A 20,210-nucleotide genomic window follows, 5' to 3' on the forward strand; every position below is an offset into this window, starting at 1 on the left:
CTTGCGCAACATTGTGCAACAAAAGATTGTGTCTTCACTAAATGGAAAAATGGTCTCAATAATTGCCAACGACACTACTGACTGTGGACACCATGAACAGATGTCCATTGTGGTGCGGTATTTTGACAATGAAAAACATAGTCCAGTTGAACATTTTGTGTCTGTTCAGAGACTAGTAACAGTTGATGCTCAGTCTATTTTTGACCAGTTAAATGACGTCCTTGGCATTCTTAAAATTGACTGGTCATCAGTGATGTCTGTCTGTTTTGATGGCGCATCTACTATGTCTGGATGTACTGCGGGAGTTTAAATGAAATGTAAAGAAAGAAACAGTGAAATACTCTATGTACACTGCTATGCGCATTGTTTGAACCTCGTCCTGGTAGATGCATGCACTTCAAGTAAACAAAAGAGAACTGTCTGATTTTTTTGGTGTTATTCAGACTTTTATGCCTTCATGGAGGGGAGTCCTGTGCGACATGCAGTAATGAGAAGATTTCACAAGAAGTAGGATCCCAGTTGAAGACTTTGAAGTCACTATCAAACACAAGATGGGCATGCAGAGCAGAAGCAGTGGCTGCTGTAAAACAAAACTACTCCATCATTTTACAAGCTTTACAAGAGATTATCGAAACAACTCTCCTTGCTGACGCTAAAATAAAAGCCAGGGGCCTTATCCATGAACTAAATTCATTCAAGTTCATCTTTGCCCTTCACATGATGCACCCTATTCTCCAGATGGTGGTAAAAGTGAGTAAGGCTCTTCAAGCTCCAGATCTCAACTTACTTACTGCAATAACAGGGGTGAAAAGCTTGCGTAACTCTTTGGCTGCGATGAGAAGTGGCCCAGAATATTTTCAATCTATTTTCAATGACAGTGTGAAAATGTGTGTAGAGAATGATATATCAATTCCCCTAGTTAAGAAGAGAAAAACGTCCACTCATATTGATGACGCGTTTGAGTCCCAGCATCACTTTGATACAAAAGAGGAGCAGGAGAGAATAATTTCATTTTACCCACTCCTAGACTCAGTGATTACCTGCATTGACCAGCAATTTGAACAGGAGACTTGTAAAATTGTGACTGCAATGGGAAAACTGCTGAGCTTAGACATTGGCAGGGACGATATGAGAATCATTGCCAACAAATTTAAAGTGTCCTTGGATGAGTTGGAAGCTGAAGTCGGATTGCTTCGGGGTTATGACGGATCTGTTCCTAAAGGTAGCACTACGAACACCACCAGAGAGTGGCTTGATTGGCTAAAGGAATTGGATCGGTCTTCCATGTTCCAGGCCTTTTACAAATCTATTTAATGCTTTGCAGTCTTACCTGTTACAAGCTGTTCATGTGAAGGAGCCTTTTCAAAACTAGCACATGTAAAAAACAAACTAAGAAGTACAATGTCCCAACAGCGCCTCGACTCACTCATGATTTTGTACATTGAACAAGAATTGGCTTCGTCAGTTAATTACAATGATGTGATTGAGGAATTTAAGTCCATAACACCTGGTGAGCGATGTCTCATTCTCTAGGACAGGAAGATGAAGAAACTTTAATCTGTTTTGGTCAATTTGGGTTAGCTCATTATCTAGTTAAAGATAAAGATCATGAAAATTGACTGTATCTTTGTTTACGCCTGGTTATCACTACAGCAAAAATTTGGTATTTTGTGTCTCTTTTTTTAAGTAAAGTTTAGTTGTTAATTTAAAAAAAATTAAGTTTAGTTACATTTTAATTTCTTTAGTTTGTTTGATGAATAAAAATAATGTCCTTTGTGATTGAGTATTCAATAAAAGTTTGCCTTTAAAAATAAATAAATAAATAAAATTCCCTGGGTGCACACCCTAATGAAATCTGTTGCGCACGCCTATGTTGAGGATCCTGGCACATGATGTGTTGAAGCTAGCTGGCTGCCTAGGACTTCCAGTTACAAGCAGAACATTCTGTCTTTAGGTAAGAATTGGCTTTGTGGCAGTATGATTTGTGATTTGGGTTTTATCACTGAGTATCAAAGCGCCAGGCCCCATTTCTCAAAGGTGAAAAGAAAGTTCCACTGTTTTGCTCAGTACAACATTGTCAGTGTCCACAGAACAGAGCTGGGAAATACACAGTGACATGTTTTGACAAAAAAAATTGTACAAGCTCTCTTGGATGGTAACAATCACTTTGTACCATTTATAAAATTTAATCTGTGATCACTAGGAGAAAACTGAAAGCAATCCTGGGCAATTTCACAAATGGTGAGACAGATCAGCTCAGGTGCCCTATAGCTTCCAGGGGTTATTTAGAGCATGAATCCAGCCAAATAATTAAAATCTAAGAAATTATTCATGTGCCAGAGAGCAGGAGATGGGTGTTTAGCATATCAGATCCCTTAAATCTTAGGTTCTCAGTCATGAGTAGACATCAGGGGTTAGCATCCACCCTGCTCTTCCAATATTGCTGAACATGAGAGGGGGTTCCCAATAGATGGAGTGGGTCCCTGGAATGGAAATGGGAAAAGTGGAGAACCACTGTCTTGTATCAAATACAGCACTGGCTGAAAAGGATGTTCAGACAAGTTCATACTAACCAGGGGTGGCAGGTTTGTAGAAATGTTGGTGGTGCCCAGAACCCGCCCACCAAAACTCTGCCCCCCACCTGCCTAAGGCTCTGGGAGGGAGTTTGCATGGGAGGAGGAGGTCTGGGGTGCAGGCCCTGGGTTGGGGATTAGGGTGCAGGAGGGGTGCAGGGTGCAGGCTCTGGGAGGGAGTTTGGGTGCTGGGTGCAGGGGGTTGGGGTGGAGGGAGTGAGGGGTGCAGGCTCTGGGCTAGGGGTGGGAGTGTAGGAGGGGGTGAGGGGTGCAGGCTCTGGGAAGGAGTTTGGGGACAGGAGGGGGTGCAGGGGTGAGGGCTGTGGGGCTGAGGATGAGGGGTTTGGGGTGTGGGAGGGGGCTCAGGGCTTGGGCAGAGGGTTGGGGTGTGGGGTGAGGGCTGTGGGGTGGGGCTGGGGATGAGAGGTTTGGGGTGTGGGAGGGGCTGGGGCAGAGGATTAGGGTGCGGGGGAATGAGGGCTCTGTCTGGGGCTGGGGTTGAGGGGTTTGGAGTGTTGGAGAGGCTCAGGGCTAGGGCGGAAGGGCAGGGTAAGGGCAGCCTTCCCTGCCATTAGTGGTAGGGGGCACTAGGACCCTGAGGCAGCAGTTGATGCTGGGAGCCGGCAGAGCAGAGTCAGCATGAGCTGCAGGCTCCGGGGAAGGTGAGCAGGGGCAGCAAGTGGGGGCCGAGGGACACTCGGGGGAGGCGCGTGGGGGCGGCAGGCTGGCCTGGGGGAGAGACCCGGCCCCAAACATTGGTGGAGCAGGGCCCCCGGGCTCTGAATATTGCTGGAGCCCGGGCACCAAAGGTCAATACAAGTCGCCGCTCCTGCATACTACTTTTAACAGTAACTACTTCCTACTCCCAGTTTTCCCTCTAACATTTGTGATGGAAAAAAATCACTACACGATGATAAGTACTGAGCTGGTCCTACTGGTGCTTAAAACAGAATTGGTTAAATTATTTAGAAATACTCATTGCAGTCAAAGTTAGATCAAGGATGAATTTGGGCCATTATAATTTTTCATGACAGTACTTCTAGAATCCACAGTTTAGACCAAAGGCACGTGTTCAAAAACAAGTGCAGCATTCTCCGATCAGGCTGCTGAAATCTATAATATGCAAGTCATACCAACAAAGCAACTCACATGGACAAAAATGGGTAAATTTCTAGTTCCATGCATGGTTGATTAAACATACAAGTCCAATAAAAATAAAAGAGGCATGTGTCTATAGAAGTCTCATAACTTTGTTTAGCTTTTAAAATAAATCCTACCAAAACACATACTACTTCACTGAGAGACTACAATTCCTGTAGGATTTTGTCAACGGTTATTCTACATGTGAGGGGTAGAGGTGGTGTGGGTGCAGGGGAGGGCATTGTGTGTAGTTAAGTGTTTTGCATGTTTGACCCTAACGGCATCCCAGTGCAAGACGGCAAAGGGCACATTGGTATCTGGTAGTGAGTTTCAATTGGCCTGACCAGCTGAATGGAATGTACCCCAACTCACTAATGTCATAACCTGTGTCCAGAAGGTGTCATGTAAGATAGCAATGAAAAGCTAATAACATACTGTCACAGGGTATCAGGCCATCAGGGGAGAAAGAAGGGGGAAAACACCCCCTTTCAGTCAATGTGGCTCCCCTCCTTCAGGGTAGCAAGGCCTGGCAGCCAGAGTCTATGGAGCTGCTCTTGTGTTCAGGGCAGTGATGCCTAGTGGCCAGTCTATGCAGCTGCCCTAGTATTCAGGGCAACAAGGCCTAGTGTTAGGCACAGGGAGGGGTAGGGGGACCCGGGCCTGCCCTACTCCACCAGGTCCTGATCCAGGGTCCCAGGGAAACAATAGACACATTCTCTGGACCGCTTCCTATCTACCATTGATTCTGGATCCTGCAGCTCCTCCAGAGCAAGTGGCTTTCCATCTCCCTCATCCTCTGCGGGTGCCCAACCTCCATAGTCTGGGGCTCGATTGGATTCCTGACAGGAGCCTGTAACATGCATCCATTCTCCTCCATCAGCCAGCCCTGACTGAACTGAGCTGCTCCCTTTCATATATTGCTTCCAACTGGAGCATGCCCAGCAAGGACGAGAGGGCGTGGCCTTCTGGGCCCAAAGTGAGTAGTTAACCCTTTCTGGACTAGTGCGGGGTTGGTACACCCCATCACATATACTGATCAATAATATTATTGTGTGATGTGGATACGGAGGACAAATTCAAAATTACAAACACTTTGGAAATTATGTTACCAAAATGTGTCTGCCAGGCAGGGCTGAAGCTACCCCACCCTAGACAAAGGAATGTGGTTCTGTCACCCATTAAGAGACAATGGGAAAACAATTTACACAGAAGGTAAACAAGACCATCAAGCCAACAAAGGGAGAAGCTAACCCCACAGCATTACAGCAGCAGGAGATAGCAGGAAATAGATCAATTTGCATTTTGCAAACACCAGCAGGGAAAGAAATCAGCATGGAATTTCCTTTGCCAGGAGACTCCATGTTACCTTTCTCATAGTTTGAATAAACTTTACGACTTACGTTGAGGGGTAACCTTCAAAAGAATTCATATTAAAGGTACACTGGACTATAAAAGAAAGGGGAGAAGAACCCCAAGTTATGTTTCATGTAAGAAGGCAAAGGAACCAAGCACATTGGATTTTGTGGGAAATCCTGATCCTGACCTGAAGGGTGGTCAGCCACCTTGCTTGAAGGTTGTGTTATAAGAATCTTATCCTGAAGAGAGGCTGTAACTTGTTTTGTTAAGTCTTAGTCTCTAGAAAGTGCTTTTCATTTTTATTTGCTTATAACCATTTCTAATTCTATCCCTTGTACTTGAACTCACTTAATATCCAAACATGATGGGTAAATAAACTTGCTTTACTTTTAATCAAAATCAACCGTGGTGTAAAAGAAAATGAGGCTCCTTAGTTAAATTGTGCATGCTTAGGACAGATCCATGCCCGGTGAGGGGTAAGCCGGGCGGTGCGCCTGCCCGGGCTGCAACCCACCTGGCGCCCCCCCCCCCCCCCGGGGGCTCCTGCAGTGGATACATGCGGGTGGAAGCCCCCGTGCGCCTCCCGGCTCCCCCCTGCCACGCTCCAGCTCTGTGACTCCCGGGAGTGTGAGCCGCCACTGCTGTTGCCCCTCCCAGAGTAGGCTCAGGGCCCTGCACCCCGGTAGCTCACATGCCTAGGAGCCGCAGAGCCCGAGCACGGTGAGGGGGGAGCCGTAGGGCACACGGGGGCCACTGACCACATGCAACTGCTGCAGCCTGCCGGAGCCCCCTGGGGGGAGAGGGGTACGCCGGGCCGCAGCCTGGGCAGGGGGTGCGGCTGCTCCCCGCTAGCGGTGCTGCTGCCTTTGCAGGGCTGCTGCCCCCCTGTGCTGCGCTGGCTCCTCCATGGCTGGGGCTCGCCACCCCCGCAAACCGACGCTCTGGCTCTCCGGTGCCTCCAGAAGGCAGCTCCTCCCTGCCGAGCCAGGGCACTGCTTTTTTAGGGTTACCATATTTCAACAATCAAAAAAGAGAATGGGGGGGGAAGAGCCCCACCCACATTCACTCCCTACCACTTCCCGCCCCCCTCAGAACGTCCAACCCCCCCCCCACTCCTTGTCCCCTGGCTGCCCTCTCCTGGGTCCTCTGCCCCTACCTCCCCCCAGGACCCCACCCCTACCTAAGCCTCCCTGCTCCTTGTCACCTGACTGCCCCCTTCTGAGACCCCCCCAACCCTATCTGCCCCCCTAGGATCCTACCCCCTACCTATCCCCTGGCTGCCCCAACCCTTATCCACACCCCCACCCCCAGACAGACCCCCGGGACTCCCACGCCCCATCCAACCACTCCTCACCCCCTGAGAGACCCCCCCCAGAACTGCCAACCCATCCAACCCTCCCCCCGCCCCCGACAGCCCTCCCAGAACTCCTGACACATCCAACCCTCCGCCCGCCCCCTGACAGCCCCCCCAGACTCCCGTTACCACCATGCCGCTCCAGCTGCTGGCTCCACGTGGAGCCAAAATAAACAGGTGCTGGTGACGCGACGCTGAGGCAAGGGGAGGGGGGAGAGGGAGAGGGACTCTGCCTGCTGGAGGCCAATGGGAGCGGCTAAATCAGGTCCCGGCGCCCAATCAGCCACGCCACACTCTGTGTGAGGGGAAGGGAGGGGAGGGAGGAAAAATCTCAGACACCCCCAACCACTTGGCACCCTAGGCGACCGCCTAGTTCACCTAGTGGTTGCACCAGCCCTGCTCCCTTTCCTTCCTCCCTTAGTAATTAAAGGAACGTTTACATTTAAACAGCGGTGCGGGGGGTGTTCTTCCTAGGCAAACTCTGACAGATGGGTGCGGAGGGGACCTGCAAAGGATTAGTAACCTCCTGTCAATCTCTGATTCAGAGCCTTCGGGAAGAGTTTGCTTCTCAGAATCATTACACTTGGGGTGTTTGGGTTACAGTGGCTGTGTTTGATTTAAAGTGAATATTAACTCCGGATAATGTGGTAAGCTGCTGGGTAGTGTATTTTTAAAGGAACAAATGAACCTTAATATCTCTCAGAATGGTCCAGGAAAGGGCTAGATGTTGGAAAGCAGTTTGGGGAAAATTCAGGACCGGGAGTGTGTTTGGGTCACCGCTGCATGAGGTAATTGGGTGACCGAGACTACAGTGGGGCTGTTGTGTCGTAGGCAGGCGGCTGGGGTCAGAGCGCTGAACCAGGGTTGCAGAGCAGAAACTCAGGATACTGGATGTTTGGCTGCTGGCTGTTGGTGTCCAGGCTGTCAGCCACAGCCTCAGGGCAGTTAAGACACCCAGGTTTATAGGACATGTGGAGACACAACCTCTGACTGGCCTGGATTGCACTCCAGAACATGACAGTATGTAACACCATTTCATAGCTTAGAACTGGGGTACTATGGTGATGTGCAAATACGTGTAAGAAGCAAACATTTTTGCAGGTTTAAAATCTTTAATTTGCACAGAACGATGGATTTTTATGAACACTGGAGACAAAAACGTATTTTCATTCTCTTTAGCGCACTTTCACCTCTTTCCAATTGGAAACCAGCCTATATGTCATCATTAATATCCCAGCTGAACGTGGAAGACAGGTCTTTCATTTTCTCCTTAAAAACATTGTCAAACCTTTCGCTCTGTGCCACAGTCATTGTGTTCTTCCAGTCTCCAACGGTCCCTGGGGCAGGAGACACAGAAGAGGAATTGGTGGTTAGATGCTCTGCTGCCACTTGGACATTTTATTATAATTGGAATATCGCTTGTGCAGGTAAGAGGCTGTGAATGCTGCTAGTTGGGTGCAGTTCATTTTTTCCTCCATTCCTTCCTCTCTCATCTCCCCAGAACGTAGCTCTCTAGGGCTTTGGTGGTATATTTCCACTCCTGAAGTTGTGGGCAAACTACAGTAAAAAACACCCTCCTGTTTTTTTAAATTGAAGTTGTACATCTCATCTATCCTTCGCGGCACTAGAAATATACCCATTAGTGTCCATTTGATTACCTGGGCAAATGTTTTATTGATGTGACATGCACGTTACAGATGTCAGCAGCCTTATCAGAGAGTGCTGCCGCCTCTGATAAAACACATGCCACTGGCAAAAACTGTGATTGTGTTCTTTGTGAAATGCAGCAGTGCCCCTGGGGAAAACCATAATGGCCCAAATTCATTCTTGGTCTAACTTTGACTGCAGTGTAACTATCTAGAAATATTGGGTCAAATTAATGTCACTAATTCTGTTTTAGGCACAGGTGGTTTTATACATCTCAGTTATCTTCCTATACTGATTTATTTCATTGCAAATTTTAGAAGAAAAATTGGCAATAGGAAGTAGTGACTGTTAAGAGAAATATGAGCTTCTCTGAACATACTTTTCATGCAATGCTGTACTTAACAGTAGGCAGTGGTTCTCTACCTTTTCCATACCAAAGTGCCCACTACCATCTATCTGAGTCCCCCTCCTATTCCGCAGTATCAGAAGGCCACAAACCCCTGACATCTATTCACGACTTTCCCATATAAGGGCTAAAACATGAAAAATACCCATCTCCTCTCAGCCACGAGAATTGTCCCCTAGATTTTATTTCTTTGGCTAATTTCATACTCTAGATAACCCCTGGAAGCTAGAGACAAAATCAGTTCTGATGCCCACCATGTGTGAAGTTTCTCAGAAGCACTAGACAGTAATGCTTTCAGTTTTCTCTAATGTTAACGTTTTAATTTCTTGAAGAAGACCCTTCCCTTTTACAAATGACACAAAATGAATGTTACCCTCCAAGAGACCTTATTGAACATTTTCATTTTTAAAAAATATTGACACTTTTTTCTCACAGATCAAAAGAAAGCTGCAGTACTTTGCTCGGCAAACATTTAAGATATTGCATTGAGCAAAGTAGCGCAGCTCTCTTTTAATCTGTGAGATGTGGTGTCTGGTGCATTTTTCCACAGCAATACAACCTCACTCAACAGTCTTAGTGCCCCAAAGCCAATTGTTTCCTGGGGATGGAAAGTTGTGATTGGAAGTCCTAGGCAGCTAGCTTCAACACGTCCTGTGCCAGGATCTGCAGGATTAAATATTTATTAGATTTGGCTGCTTCTGCCTTACCTTTCCGAAGAAAATGTCCTTTGCCTCGTTCCAGGAGATTGCCTAGCATGGACTCATAGTTTGCCCTGGGATCAGTTTTCATTTTATCAAATGTAGCCTTTTCCACAACAGTGTCCAGCTCCTTTTCATTTAGCTGCTTTCCTAAGAATTTGCAGATTTTCAGCACAGCGCCTCTGAGATCCTGAAATGAACATTATTTCAAAGTAACAGTTTCCCAAATTAGGAAAATAAAAGAACTAAATAAATAAAATGATAGAGTAAAGGATAATGGGATACACCTCTACCCCGATATAACGCGACCCGATATAACACGAATTTGGATATAACGCTGTAAAGCAGTGCTCCGGGGGGGAGCGGGGCTGCGCACTCTGGCGGATCAAAGCAAGTTCGATATAACGCAGTTTCACCTATAACACGGTAAGATTTTTTGGCTCCCAAGGACAGCGTTATATCTGGGTAGAGGTGTACTTAAATAAAGGAAACTGAGCATAGGGATATAGCACTAAAGCATAAAGGTGATTTCTTATTTAGGATCTTCAGTCTTACTACATTACTTCATAAGCAAGATTTTAATTCACTGTAAGAGGCTACAGCAGCATTGAAAACTGACAGGTGAGTAGCAAGTTAAGCCATTGCAAATTCCTTCGTCATTAGCCAACCCATCCTCATGGCCTAATCAAGAGAGAAAAGGCTCATTTCTGTGACTGTGATTACAACTGCTAGCACCATGTAAGACAAGGGTTGTCATAATTTTCTGGCTATCTGTATTTTGGTCTGTCTTTGGCAACCTATTTTGGAAGCAGAAGGACCCCTGTTGTGTCCAGTTCTGGAGTCCACAATTCAAGAAGGATGTTGATAAACTGAAGAGGGTTCAGTGAATAGTCACAAGAATGATTAAAGCATTAGAAAACATGCCTTACAGTGACAGACTCAAAGAGCTCAAAGAACAGGAGTACTTGTGGCACCTTAGAGACTAACAAATTTATTAGAGCATAAGCTTTCGTGGGCTACAACCCACTTCTTCGAATGCATATAGAGTGAAACATATATTGAGGAGATATATATACACACACATACAGAGAACATGAACAGGTGGGAGTTGTCTTACCAACTCTGAGAGTCCAATTAAGTAAGAGAAAAAAAACTTTTGAAGTGATAATCAAGATGGCTCAGTACAGACAGTTTGATAAGAAGCAAGTGTGAAAATACTTACAAGGGGAGATAGATTCAATGTTTGTAATGGCTCAGCCATTCCCAGTCTTTATTTAGTCCTAAAGCCTGAAGTCAGCAGAGAGGATGTTGCTGCATCTCTATTTATTTAGCTAAGAGGTGCACTCAGATACTTCAGACTTTGTTTATAAAGTGTGACTAAAATCAGTTTAAAATTGATTTAGTTCAACCAGAACAAACCCATGTAATGACACTCAAAGTAGTTTAAATCTGACTTCTGCTAAGCTAGGTGAAGTTGTTAAGGAGTCAAAAGCTAGCTGAGCTGGTAGAAAAATAAAAAAAACTAGTTTCTAACAAAAATTGAAATTTTGAAGTGTTCTGTACTTTTCAAAGATTTCACATAGATATCTTTATTGAAAACATAAATATAGTTAATATATTTTATTTACTCAAAACCTAGTAGGTTTTGAGTAAATATTCTGAGTCCACACAGTCCCTTGGAAAGAAAATAGCCCTACTAAATGACATTTTGATAAAACATCTTTAGTTCTCAAAGCAGTTTGAGAAGTTCTAAAATGTAACAAAACCTCTCCTTTCCCTTTAGAATGCCTCGTGGGATGGGTTGTGTAGTTGCCATCCTGCTATGCAGAAAAGGAAATGAAGTAAAGCAAGATTATTATCTTTTCTAACTGTACTCACATGCAGCAGATATTCGTCACTAGGAAGCAAATGAAACCTCTTGTGACTAAGTGAATTAGGCTTCTATGTGCTATTGAATGAATAGGAGTTAAGCGGCTAACTTACTTTGGTGCTTTTGAACATCTCACCCTACAGTTTTGATTTTTCCACCCTTACTCACACTGAGAAGGACTCACATTGAAATCAATGAGACCAAAGTGCCTTTCTCGTTGATTTCACAGAGTCTCTTCACAGAGTAAAGTACAGCTCAATGTGAGTAAAGGTGGCAAAATCAGACTGAAAATTGGAGGCATTGTATTTACTGTTTCTTTCAGATATAAAGTGATTGACTAGTCTCACCTTCTTCATCTCCTCAAAGGTAAGGAAGAGAATATTGAAGTCATCCTTGTGGGTGGACCAGCCTCTGACATGATCCAACCAGGAGCCAGCCAGTACTTATGAAGGAGAAAAATTATAGAAATAAACGTTAATGATCTCAAACAGAAAAACCATTCAGTCATTGACATTTTTGCATTCTAATACTCTCACAAGCATAGCTTCAGAATCGATGGATCAGACTTCCTTTTTTCAGCTTCTCTTCCCTCTGCTGTTGGGGGGAAAATGTGGGCTCACAGAGATTTTATTCCAGTTCCTGTTTTTATTCACAGCCTTATACTGGATTATCTTTCACCGTAAACATGATATAAAGGCTAAGCCAAGTCCATTTTCTTATCTAGGGATCTGAGGACAAGTTTTGTTTTTTTCCAAAAACAGACCATTACATGATAACCAATACACATTCTACTTTTACCTCTAGCTTCCACTGGCACCACAGAATGGTACTTTCACCTAGCATATTTTCACTTTTATGTCCTGGATTATTTGTTTATAGATAATATTTTTCATTCCTTTTCATGGATTAGTGATTACAAACCTAGAATTAAATTGATAGATTCATAGATTAAAAGATTCTGTGGCCAGAAGGGATCATTGTGGTCGTCTAGTCTGACTTCCTGTATAACGCAGGCCATAGAACTTCCCAAATAAATGCTAAACATATCTTTTAGAGTAACATCCATTCTTGATTTAAAAATTGTCAGTGATGGAGAATCCACCATGACCCTTGGTAAATTGTTACAGTGGCCAATTACTCTCACAGTTAAACATTTATGCCTTATTTCCAGTCTAACTTTGTCTAGCTTCAACTGCCAGCCATTGAATTGTATTATACCTTTCTCTGCTAGATTGTTCCCCATATAGATACTTATAGACTGTAATCAAGTCATCCCTTAAACTTCTCTTTGTTAAGCTAAACAGATTGAACTCCTTGAGTCTATTGCTAAAAGGCACATGTTCTACTCCATTAATCATTCTCACGGCTCTTCTCCGAGCCCTCTCCAATTTATCTGCACCCTTCCTCAATTGTGGGCACCAAAACTGGACACAGTATTCCAGCAGTGCCAAATATAGAGGCAAAATAACCATGTCAATGTTGATGCCCATGGTGAAACTAATCTCTTCCATTCCTCTCTGTCATTTGATACTACTTCCATCTACTCGATGATGTTATGATCAACTATTCTGCCCTCCCTTTCAAGGGTACTTTTTAAGGTCTCTTGGGCACCCTTATTTCCTAACCCAGTTGGTTTCCACTTGCCAGCTTCATGTGGGACTCTGTGTGTTGGCATCTGAAGCCCATGCCCCATATATGTCCAATACTTCCTTCTAATTCTAGTGGAAATAAGCTGCTGGCTGGTGATTTCTCAGATATATTTATTGGTGATGACGTCTCTCCATCCAATGTCCGGAATCTTTGTAGGCACTTATTTTCGAAGGCATCTAATTTTCTGTTTAACATTTTAGTAGATCTTTAGCTATCACAGCCATACGTTATCACGGAGATGTTTGAGTTGAAAATTCTCAGTTTTGCTTTGGTGCTGTATATCTTTGATGTCCATGTGTTGTTGAGTTTAGTGAATTAGGTGGATGCTTTTCTTAACCTTGATGGCATATTATTCTTGATGTTCCTGTTGGCTAGAATGGTGCTGCCTAGGTAGATGAATTATTCCACTTTCTTGATGTTTTTGCCTTCTAATATGAAGTTACTGCTTGACATCTGAATTTCAAGGTTGTCTGTAACTGATTCTGAGCCATGTTTGACCTACAGATTTTGCCAAGTTGTCTTTCTCTGTTTGTAGCTTTTCCAGGGTATTGCTTAGTAGTGTCTCAGTCTAGGCTTCTAGGCTTTTGCCATCTGGGTACCAGGTTTTGTGTTACTAATATACTTCTTCATTAGCCTGTCTATGGCAATGCCAAACAACAGCAAAAATAAAATGCAGCCCTGTTTCACATATTTGTCCACAATGAACCACTCTGTTGTCAGGTTGTTCACTCTTATAGAGCAACCTTGCATCTCTGTATGTGGTCGGTATGGTGTTGATGGGTTTAGCTGGAATTTCGCAGGACTGAATAATATTCCACAATGTATGCCCATGCAGGCTGTCAAATACCTTTTGAAAGTAAATGATATCAATGATGAAGGAAACCTGGAATTCACAGACTTGTTCTTGGTGTCTGACTTAGTTCTTGCAAGCACCCTGATCCCTTCTAGAGACATACACAAAGAACCATGGAATCTGAGAGATGGCAAAACAAAAAAAGAAATCAATTGCATCTGCATCAGTTCAAGATTCACGTCATCTGTCCAAGATGCAAGGGCACATCAAGCTACAGATGACAGGAGCAACCAAAATCTTTGCATTGCCAAACTGAAATTAAAACTGGGAAAGACCAACTTTAAACAGAAAGCGGCAAAGAAATCAATAATATGAAAACAAAAGTGTGCTCTGAGAAATTCCAACGCGAACTATGGAACAGATTTGGGGTGCTGACAGAGGCAGAGGAAGGTGAGATAGAGATTGGACCCGAAGAAAACTGCACAGTGCTCTGAGACAACGTGATTCAAGCTGCAGCACTCATAGCCTGGTATCAGCACACACACAGAGCAAGGATTGGATAAGCCAAGAGACCTTGCATCTCAACAAGGAAAGAAAAGCACTGAAAGGAAAACTCCTGAATGCTAAGACAAACGAAATATTGGAAAAAGCAAAGGAAAAGTACAAGAAAACAGACAACGCAGTGAAAAGTGTGGACATTTCAAACAGGAAATGGGCCAAGAAAAAGCCAAGATGAAAAAAGGCTTACAACTGAGGTGTAACAGAAAGACAGATGGGCAGAGCATTTCAGACAAGTCCTCAACAGACTCAGTCCCAGCTCAACACCAGATAGTGATGAAACATGTGAACATAATCTACTTGGCATTAACATTGATGCAACAGAGATGTCAGCAATACAGGATGCAATTAAGAAGCTGAAAAACAACAAAATGGCAGGTGATGATCAAATCACAGCAGAAAAGCTAAAAGAACTTGACCCCACTACCCTAATAAAACTGACAGAACTGTTCTAAGTTCAGGAAGAAGAGACTCCTCCTGACAAGTGAAAACATGGAATCGTTGGCAGAGTACCTCAAAAGGGTGATCTCACTGACGGCAATAACTGGAGAGGAGTCACACTACTCTCTGTTGTAGGGGAAATCATCTGTAGTGTGGTTCTACGCAGGACAAAAGAGGCAGTGGATTCAAAGCTTAGGGGAGAAGAGGCTGGATTCAGGCCCAAAAGATCCTATGCAGATGAGATAGTCTCACTAATTACCATAATAGAAGAATGTGTAGAATTTATTTTACTATGTACTTAAATTACCAGTGTGCCATAAGCTGCTTTAGTGAGAATGTTGCATTGTCAGAGATATTAAGAGAGAACTCAGGAGCTAGATAGGTTACAGCTGAGTCTTTTGGCTCCTTGGAAGGTATAAGTAGTGGTTTGGAATTGCCGGATAGGCATAACAGTTGTGGAAAACTACTAAACCAGAAAATTAACAGTAGAAAACTACTTCTGTGTGTTCTCTGCATAGCGCTCATCCTCATCTCCTCACCTGTGTGATCTGAGCACCTAAGTGGAGTTGAAATGTATTGAAATCTTCATTGTTCGGTTTCAGAGCGAACACCCAATTGAGATACATGAGGCAGCTTGCACTTTATTGGTGCAATGCATGTGCCTGTGCAGCTCCCCTGGACTACCTTTGCACAAAATCTCTATTATGATTTGTGAATGATACTGCATTCACTGCAACCTTAGACCCCAGGTTGTGAGGTGGGGGCCAGGATTTTGACCAGTTCCTCCATCTAAGTAATTTATCCACTCAGATAGTTTATTCAGGCTGTGGTCAGTGAGCAGGGCTTAGCCTTTTAGCAGTAAATGAAACCTTACCTTTCCCAGCTAAAAACCTCTCCAGAAAAATATTAAAATCTGGTATTGTCTCAAGCATGACTGAAAGCTTGGAAAAATGAAAATAGGAAACCACAACATCCTTCGGGTTTCTGGCTACATAAATAACCTGCAAGGTAAAAAGAGTGACAGTCTCAGTTATATTAAAGGGACACAATTCACCTAAAAATCGGTGGTTTTATAAAATTGCTATTGCTGCAAGTAACGCTAAAATCATTATATCTGAAAAGGGTTAGAATAAGTACTTTAGTAAATAGTTTATCCTGATTTAAATGAATGGGATTTTTTGTGTGTCTTTGCCAGCATTTTCTGTACATTCCGTGGCACTATTGCGCTTCCTTAATTCTAAAGACCCTCATGCACATGTGTACTATATACAGGTGATAGTACCATTGACCTCAATGGGATTACTTACTGTTGTAAGGTTAGGAACATGAGTAAGTGTACTTAGAATCAGGTTTTCAAGTTTTTTCCAGTTGTTTACATGGGTCTTTCACACAGCAAGAGAGGAGCAAAAACATTTAAAAAATCATGGGAAATGTGATAATAAACCACACAAAAATTAACAGGGAGTGCAGTTGCAGGTGTACTATCTGAAAATGATTTGATTTTGAGTTCCTTTTAAATACAAACACTGTTAAGTAAGCAGTAGTTACTTATTTATGTGTAGTTTGGTATATTGATAAAGTATTTCAGTGAAAAAAATATCCTTAAACGTGAATCATAGTAAGCCTGAACTTACTGCTCGTTCAAAAAAATTGCAGCTTGAGATATTTTTAGAGAATTGTAATGGATACAATGTTTAAAAAGTAATGCTAACATGCATTGCTGCACACCTCAACCAATTTCTCCAACAATTTGGAGCTGAGAATTACATAAGCCCTGTAAAATATACATAAGCAATACAAGATTTTCCAATGTCTGTAGTTAAAATTGTGCTATGTGCAGCTTAGGAGATGTTGTTGTTCCATTTACTTTTACTGTCCCTGTAACTGTAGGACTCTTTCTGCATGGGAAACGGGGCTGAGCTCTAAAGCAAATCAGGAGGAAGGTTCCTATGGATTGAGAGGTTGCACTGATGGAGCTCATGTGGTGCAAGCTCTGCACCACGCATCTGCTCATTTTATCATAGGTGTTACTGCAACAGAGATAAGGAAGCTGCAAGGGTGACAGGGAAGGGAGTCTCCTGGGGAAGTGGGTGCACAGCACATGCCACCTTTCATGGGAGATCCAGGTAGCAATATAAGAGATTGGCATCGCTCCCACAAGGCAATTCTCACAGGCCAGCACCGCACACCTTCGGTGTGAATGACTCTCTGTTTAGATTAAGGAAAGCAACACAGCAGGGCGGGGCAGCCATCTCCATGAGAGAGAGCTCGGTGCGAATCCCTGACCCTGGGAGATCCTTCCTCTTGAGCTGCATCTGGCACAGTCCACACCCCTATCATTAGCAAGAAGTTTCCTGACGTTAAAAGATGCAGGAGACGTAAAACATGGATAACATAAGAGCTTACAGTTACATAGCTACATGCCCCACAACAACAAAAACACTGTAATTTACAATATAACATGCAGACTGTAATGATCATAACCCATCACTAACGCCCCTTTTAGGGGGAGCTGTCATGATGAGGAAGAAGCAGCTCCGTTTCAGAGGCCAAGAACAGCAGTTCCATGAAAAATGGGATCTCCACTGAAACTGGACACTGAAGTCCTGAGGTCTTGATTGAACTTGTTTCCCCCCCTTTGGCTGGGTCTAGGGACATGGAATGGGGCTTTGGAGGAAATGAGCCCCATCCCCATGCAGGGGAGATTTGCTTTTGGAAGGGTTGTTGTGGGACGACAGACAGTCTGGCCCAGAGGATTTAGACTGATTTATTGGTGAAAGCTACCAGTTTTCCTGAGTAATTGTAAAAATAGTATCACCTACTTTTGCTCTCCTGTTCCTCAGATCTCTTGGAACTAAATAGTAAGGCAGGTTAGTAGCAAAGAGACGAGGTGACAGACGATGGACATAATCCATATTATGTATGTTATACTCCAGCCATGGGACTCTGTCTATTGTTTCCATATTTTCTGTTCCATCTCGATGGCCTTCATGATAAATCAAGCTCAAAATATTCTGAGTCCACACAGTCCCTTGGAAAGAAAATAGCCTTATCTGAAACAGCTTTGATGCTAATTTTATTTGTAATGTCATGTAATAATCTGCCATAATCACAATCTCTTCAAAACTGTGTCTCATTTCACATTATAAATGAATTACAAAAATTTGTCTTAAAGGGAGTCCATTAATGCAGCAGGGATGGGAATCCAAACAGCATTATATTTTTGTACATTTTAGTTTTTAAAACCCCATATCTGTCTATCTATCTATCTATCTATCTATCTATCTATCTATCTATCTATCTATCTATGTGCTGGTCAATAACTAAATCTTCAAATATTTTTACCTAGGGTATTCAGGTTCCCCATGGAAACGGTGATTACTACGGGTGACCAGATGTCCCGATTTTATAGGGACAGTCCCGATTTTGGGGGCTTTTTTTAATATGGGCTCCTATTACCCCGACCCAATTTTTCACATTTGCTGTCTGGTCACCCTAATTACTACAGACTTTTTTTCTCCCTCTTATGTAGCCTCAGTGCTGCCACATGACTGTCCATTACAGTAATAGCCAGTGGATTCACTGGCCCTATCCAAAGCACCCTGTATACTGTTGTTCTGAGAGTTTTTAAGTACCCCTATTCCACCCCCGCAGTGGAAGAACACCAGTGCTACTTCAGGCCTCATGGAGAAGGCTCACACTGGTCTGTCCTTTCTGTGCATGTTAGATATCTCAGCGATACAAGGAATTCTCTATTAAGAAGTGCCAAGGGTTCTTTAGTGACCAGAATTGGTCAGTGTCAAAAGCTGTGTTACAATGTTTAGTATACAATGAGGTAAAGAGTCCTTCTCTCTGAGCTTGTCCACAGAGGAGTTGGTTCTGCTATATTATAACTTCAACTGCAAGTAATTCTCAAACCTCATAGGTTGGAAGAGGTGCTATTCTTGTTTTAAGAAAATAGATCACTGTGAAGTCTGAGAACAAAAATGTTGATCACCTGAGTACATGACGTTGGTAATTCAGCTTGAATAGTCTGTGACAGGACTGGGATCAATTCGGGGGGCAGGGGATTGTCCTTTATTTTTTGGCAGTAGAGATGGCTGTTTCAGTGCAGTCTGAGGTTTTGTATTTGTGTGAAAATTCATTAGTCTGAGCATTCACACCACCTTCCCCTTCCATGAACTTACTGTTTCCAAAATATTGCTGACATAAATATTTACACAAAGGTGAATAAGAATAGCTGTCTATTACAGAAACAAATAGATATTTGTGAACACCTTTTGGCAATATTTGCCCAGTTCAAATATACTTTGCAGATTATAACAAGGAAGCTTATGTCCAAATAAATCTGTTAATCTTTAAGGTGCCACCGGACTCCTTGTTGTTTTTGTGGATACAGACTAACACGGCTACCCCCTGATACTTTGCAAATTAACACTTAGAGGTAACCTTCTGCCATTGCTTAAACATAGGGATGAAACTGAGATAATGTCTCCAATAAAATGTTGGCAGGTAAAAGATTTTAAACTGCTACCATCAAAATAGGTCATAATGGTGGTCAAGAAGCGGGGGGGAGGGTCAATTAAGGTTTCAGACAAAAGTCAGATCAAGGAAATCAAGCAATCAGTCTTACCTGATTTTGGATAAGTAACAATAAATACATCACTGTCTCTGATTTCAAAATCCTCCAGTGAATCTATGTATTCAGGTGTAACATGGCCTGGGTGGAAATAAAAACCTTTATGTTTGAACAAAAATTCTTCTGATGGCTCCATTGTTAACTCAGTTTCATTCATATGTCAAGAATCTGCAGGTTAGAAAACATAATTTAATATCATTTTTATTTTGGTGTTATCTATCCTTCAGGAAAAAAAATTCACTACAACATAAAAGAGATCCCTTTTTGATAGCAAAATGTATATTAACAAAAACAGCAAACTGAATGACAGTATAGAAATGGCACTTTTAGGGACTGGCATGAGAACAGAATATCTTTTTCAGCTAAAAGTGCTGTGTAATACATTGTCTTTGAGTTATTTACTTGTACAAGTGTCTGGTATTGTTAGGCGCTAATACTGCTTTAATGAATTATCTAACTTCACAGAATCTATGTAATGGGCACTTAAAATCAGAGCTACTCAAGGAGCTCACCACAAAACCCAGTGCTTTCTATGAGCTATGACTTAGTCCTTGTGCACAACCAGAGGCTGCATTCCCATTAATTTTGAGGCTGGTATTTTGTTCACCCCATCATATTATTTCTGATTCTCTCTCTCCTATTTCCCTGTTTAATATATTTCTCCCAGTCCCTCTTGTCTAGTAACATAAGTTCAGCCAAATAGGAGGGAGGGAGAGGAAGTTTATTTCCTCTCAAGAGTTTTCTTTGATAATTTTATTTTTGGCCACTATGATTTACAGGTTAAGAATCTAATAAAATAGTGACATCATGCCACATATGTGCCTGTGGAGCATATTGGCTACCAGGCCGGCCTTACCATGAGGCGAACTGAGGCAGCCGCCTCAGGTGCCAGACTGTGGCGGGGGTGGGGGCGCCACTAGGACTCAGAGTGTAGAAAATTGTGTCTGCTGGTGTATATGTATTCTCTCTGCTCTAGATGCACAGAGATGGTGGAGTGCTGAGGTAAAGGAAGGAGGGCACAAGAGACATAATAGGCAGGCAGGCAGGAGAAAAGGTGAGAGGGAATAACAAAGCAGCAGGAGCTG

General features: G+C 43.2%; 1 protein-coding gene across 1 annotated transcript; it reads right to left on the minus strand.

Moving 5' to 3' along the window:
- Positions 1-7,635: 7,635 nt before the first annotated feature.
- On the minus strand, positions 7,636-19,282 carry LOC135876742 (amine sulfotransferase-like). Its single transcript, XM_065402072.1, has 6 exons — positions 19,120-19,282; positions 17,309-17,517; positions 15,361-15,487; positions 11,392-11,486; positions 9,184-9,364; positions 7,636-7,760 (listed from the first exon to the last, which is right to left on the minus strand). The coding sequence occupies exons 1-6, from the start codon at positions 19,280-19,282 to the stop codon at positions 7,636-7,638; spliced, it is 900 nt and encodes a 299-aa protein (XP_065258144.1).
- Between the last annotated feature and the right edge of the window lie 928 nt (positions 19,283-20,210).

Source organism: Emys orbicularis, chromosome 3 (genome assembly GCF_028017835.1).
Source record: "Emys orbicularis isolate rEmyOrb1 chromosome 3, rEmyOrb1.hap1, whole genome shotgun sequence".
NCBI lineage: Eukaryota > Metazoa > Chordata > Testudines > Emydidae > Emys > Emys orbicularis.

Excerpts from the sequence above, each read along its gene's own strand:
- LOC135876742 (XM_065402072.1), bottom strand. The coding sequence starts at position 19,282 with ATGAATGAAACTGAGTTAACAATGGAGCCATCAGAAGAATTTTTGTTC. Across the intron at positions 15,488-17,308 it reads TGAGGAACAGGAGAGCAAAA|GTTATTTATGTAGCCAGAAA; the intron begins GTAGGTGATACT and ends TTTACCTTGCAG. Across the intron at positions 9,365-11,391 it reads CCTTTGAGGAGATGAAGAAG|GATCTCAGAGGCGCTGTGCT; the intron begins GTGAGACTAGTC and ends TGTTCATTTCAG.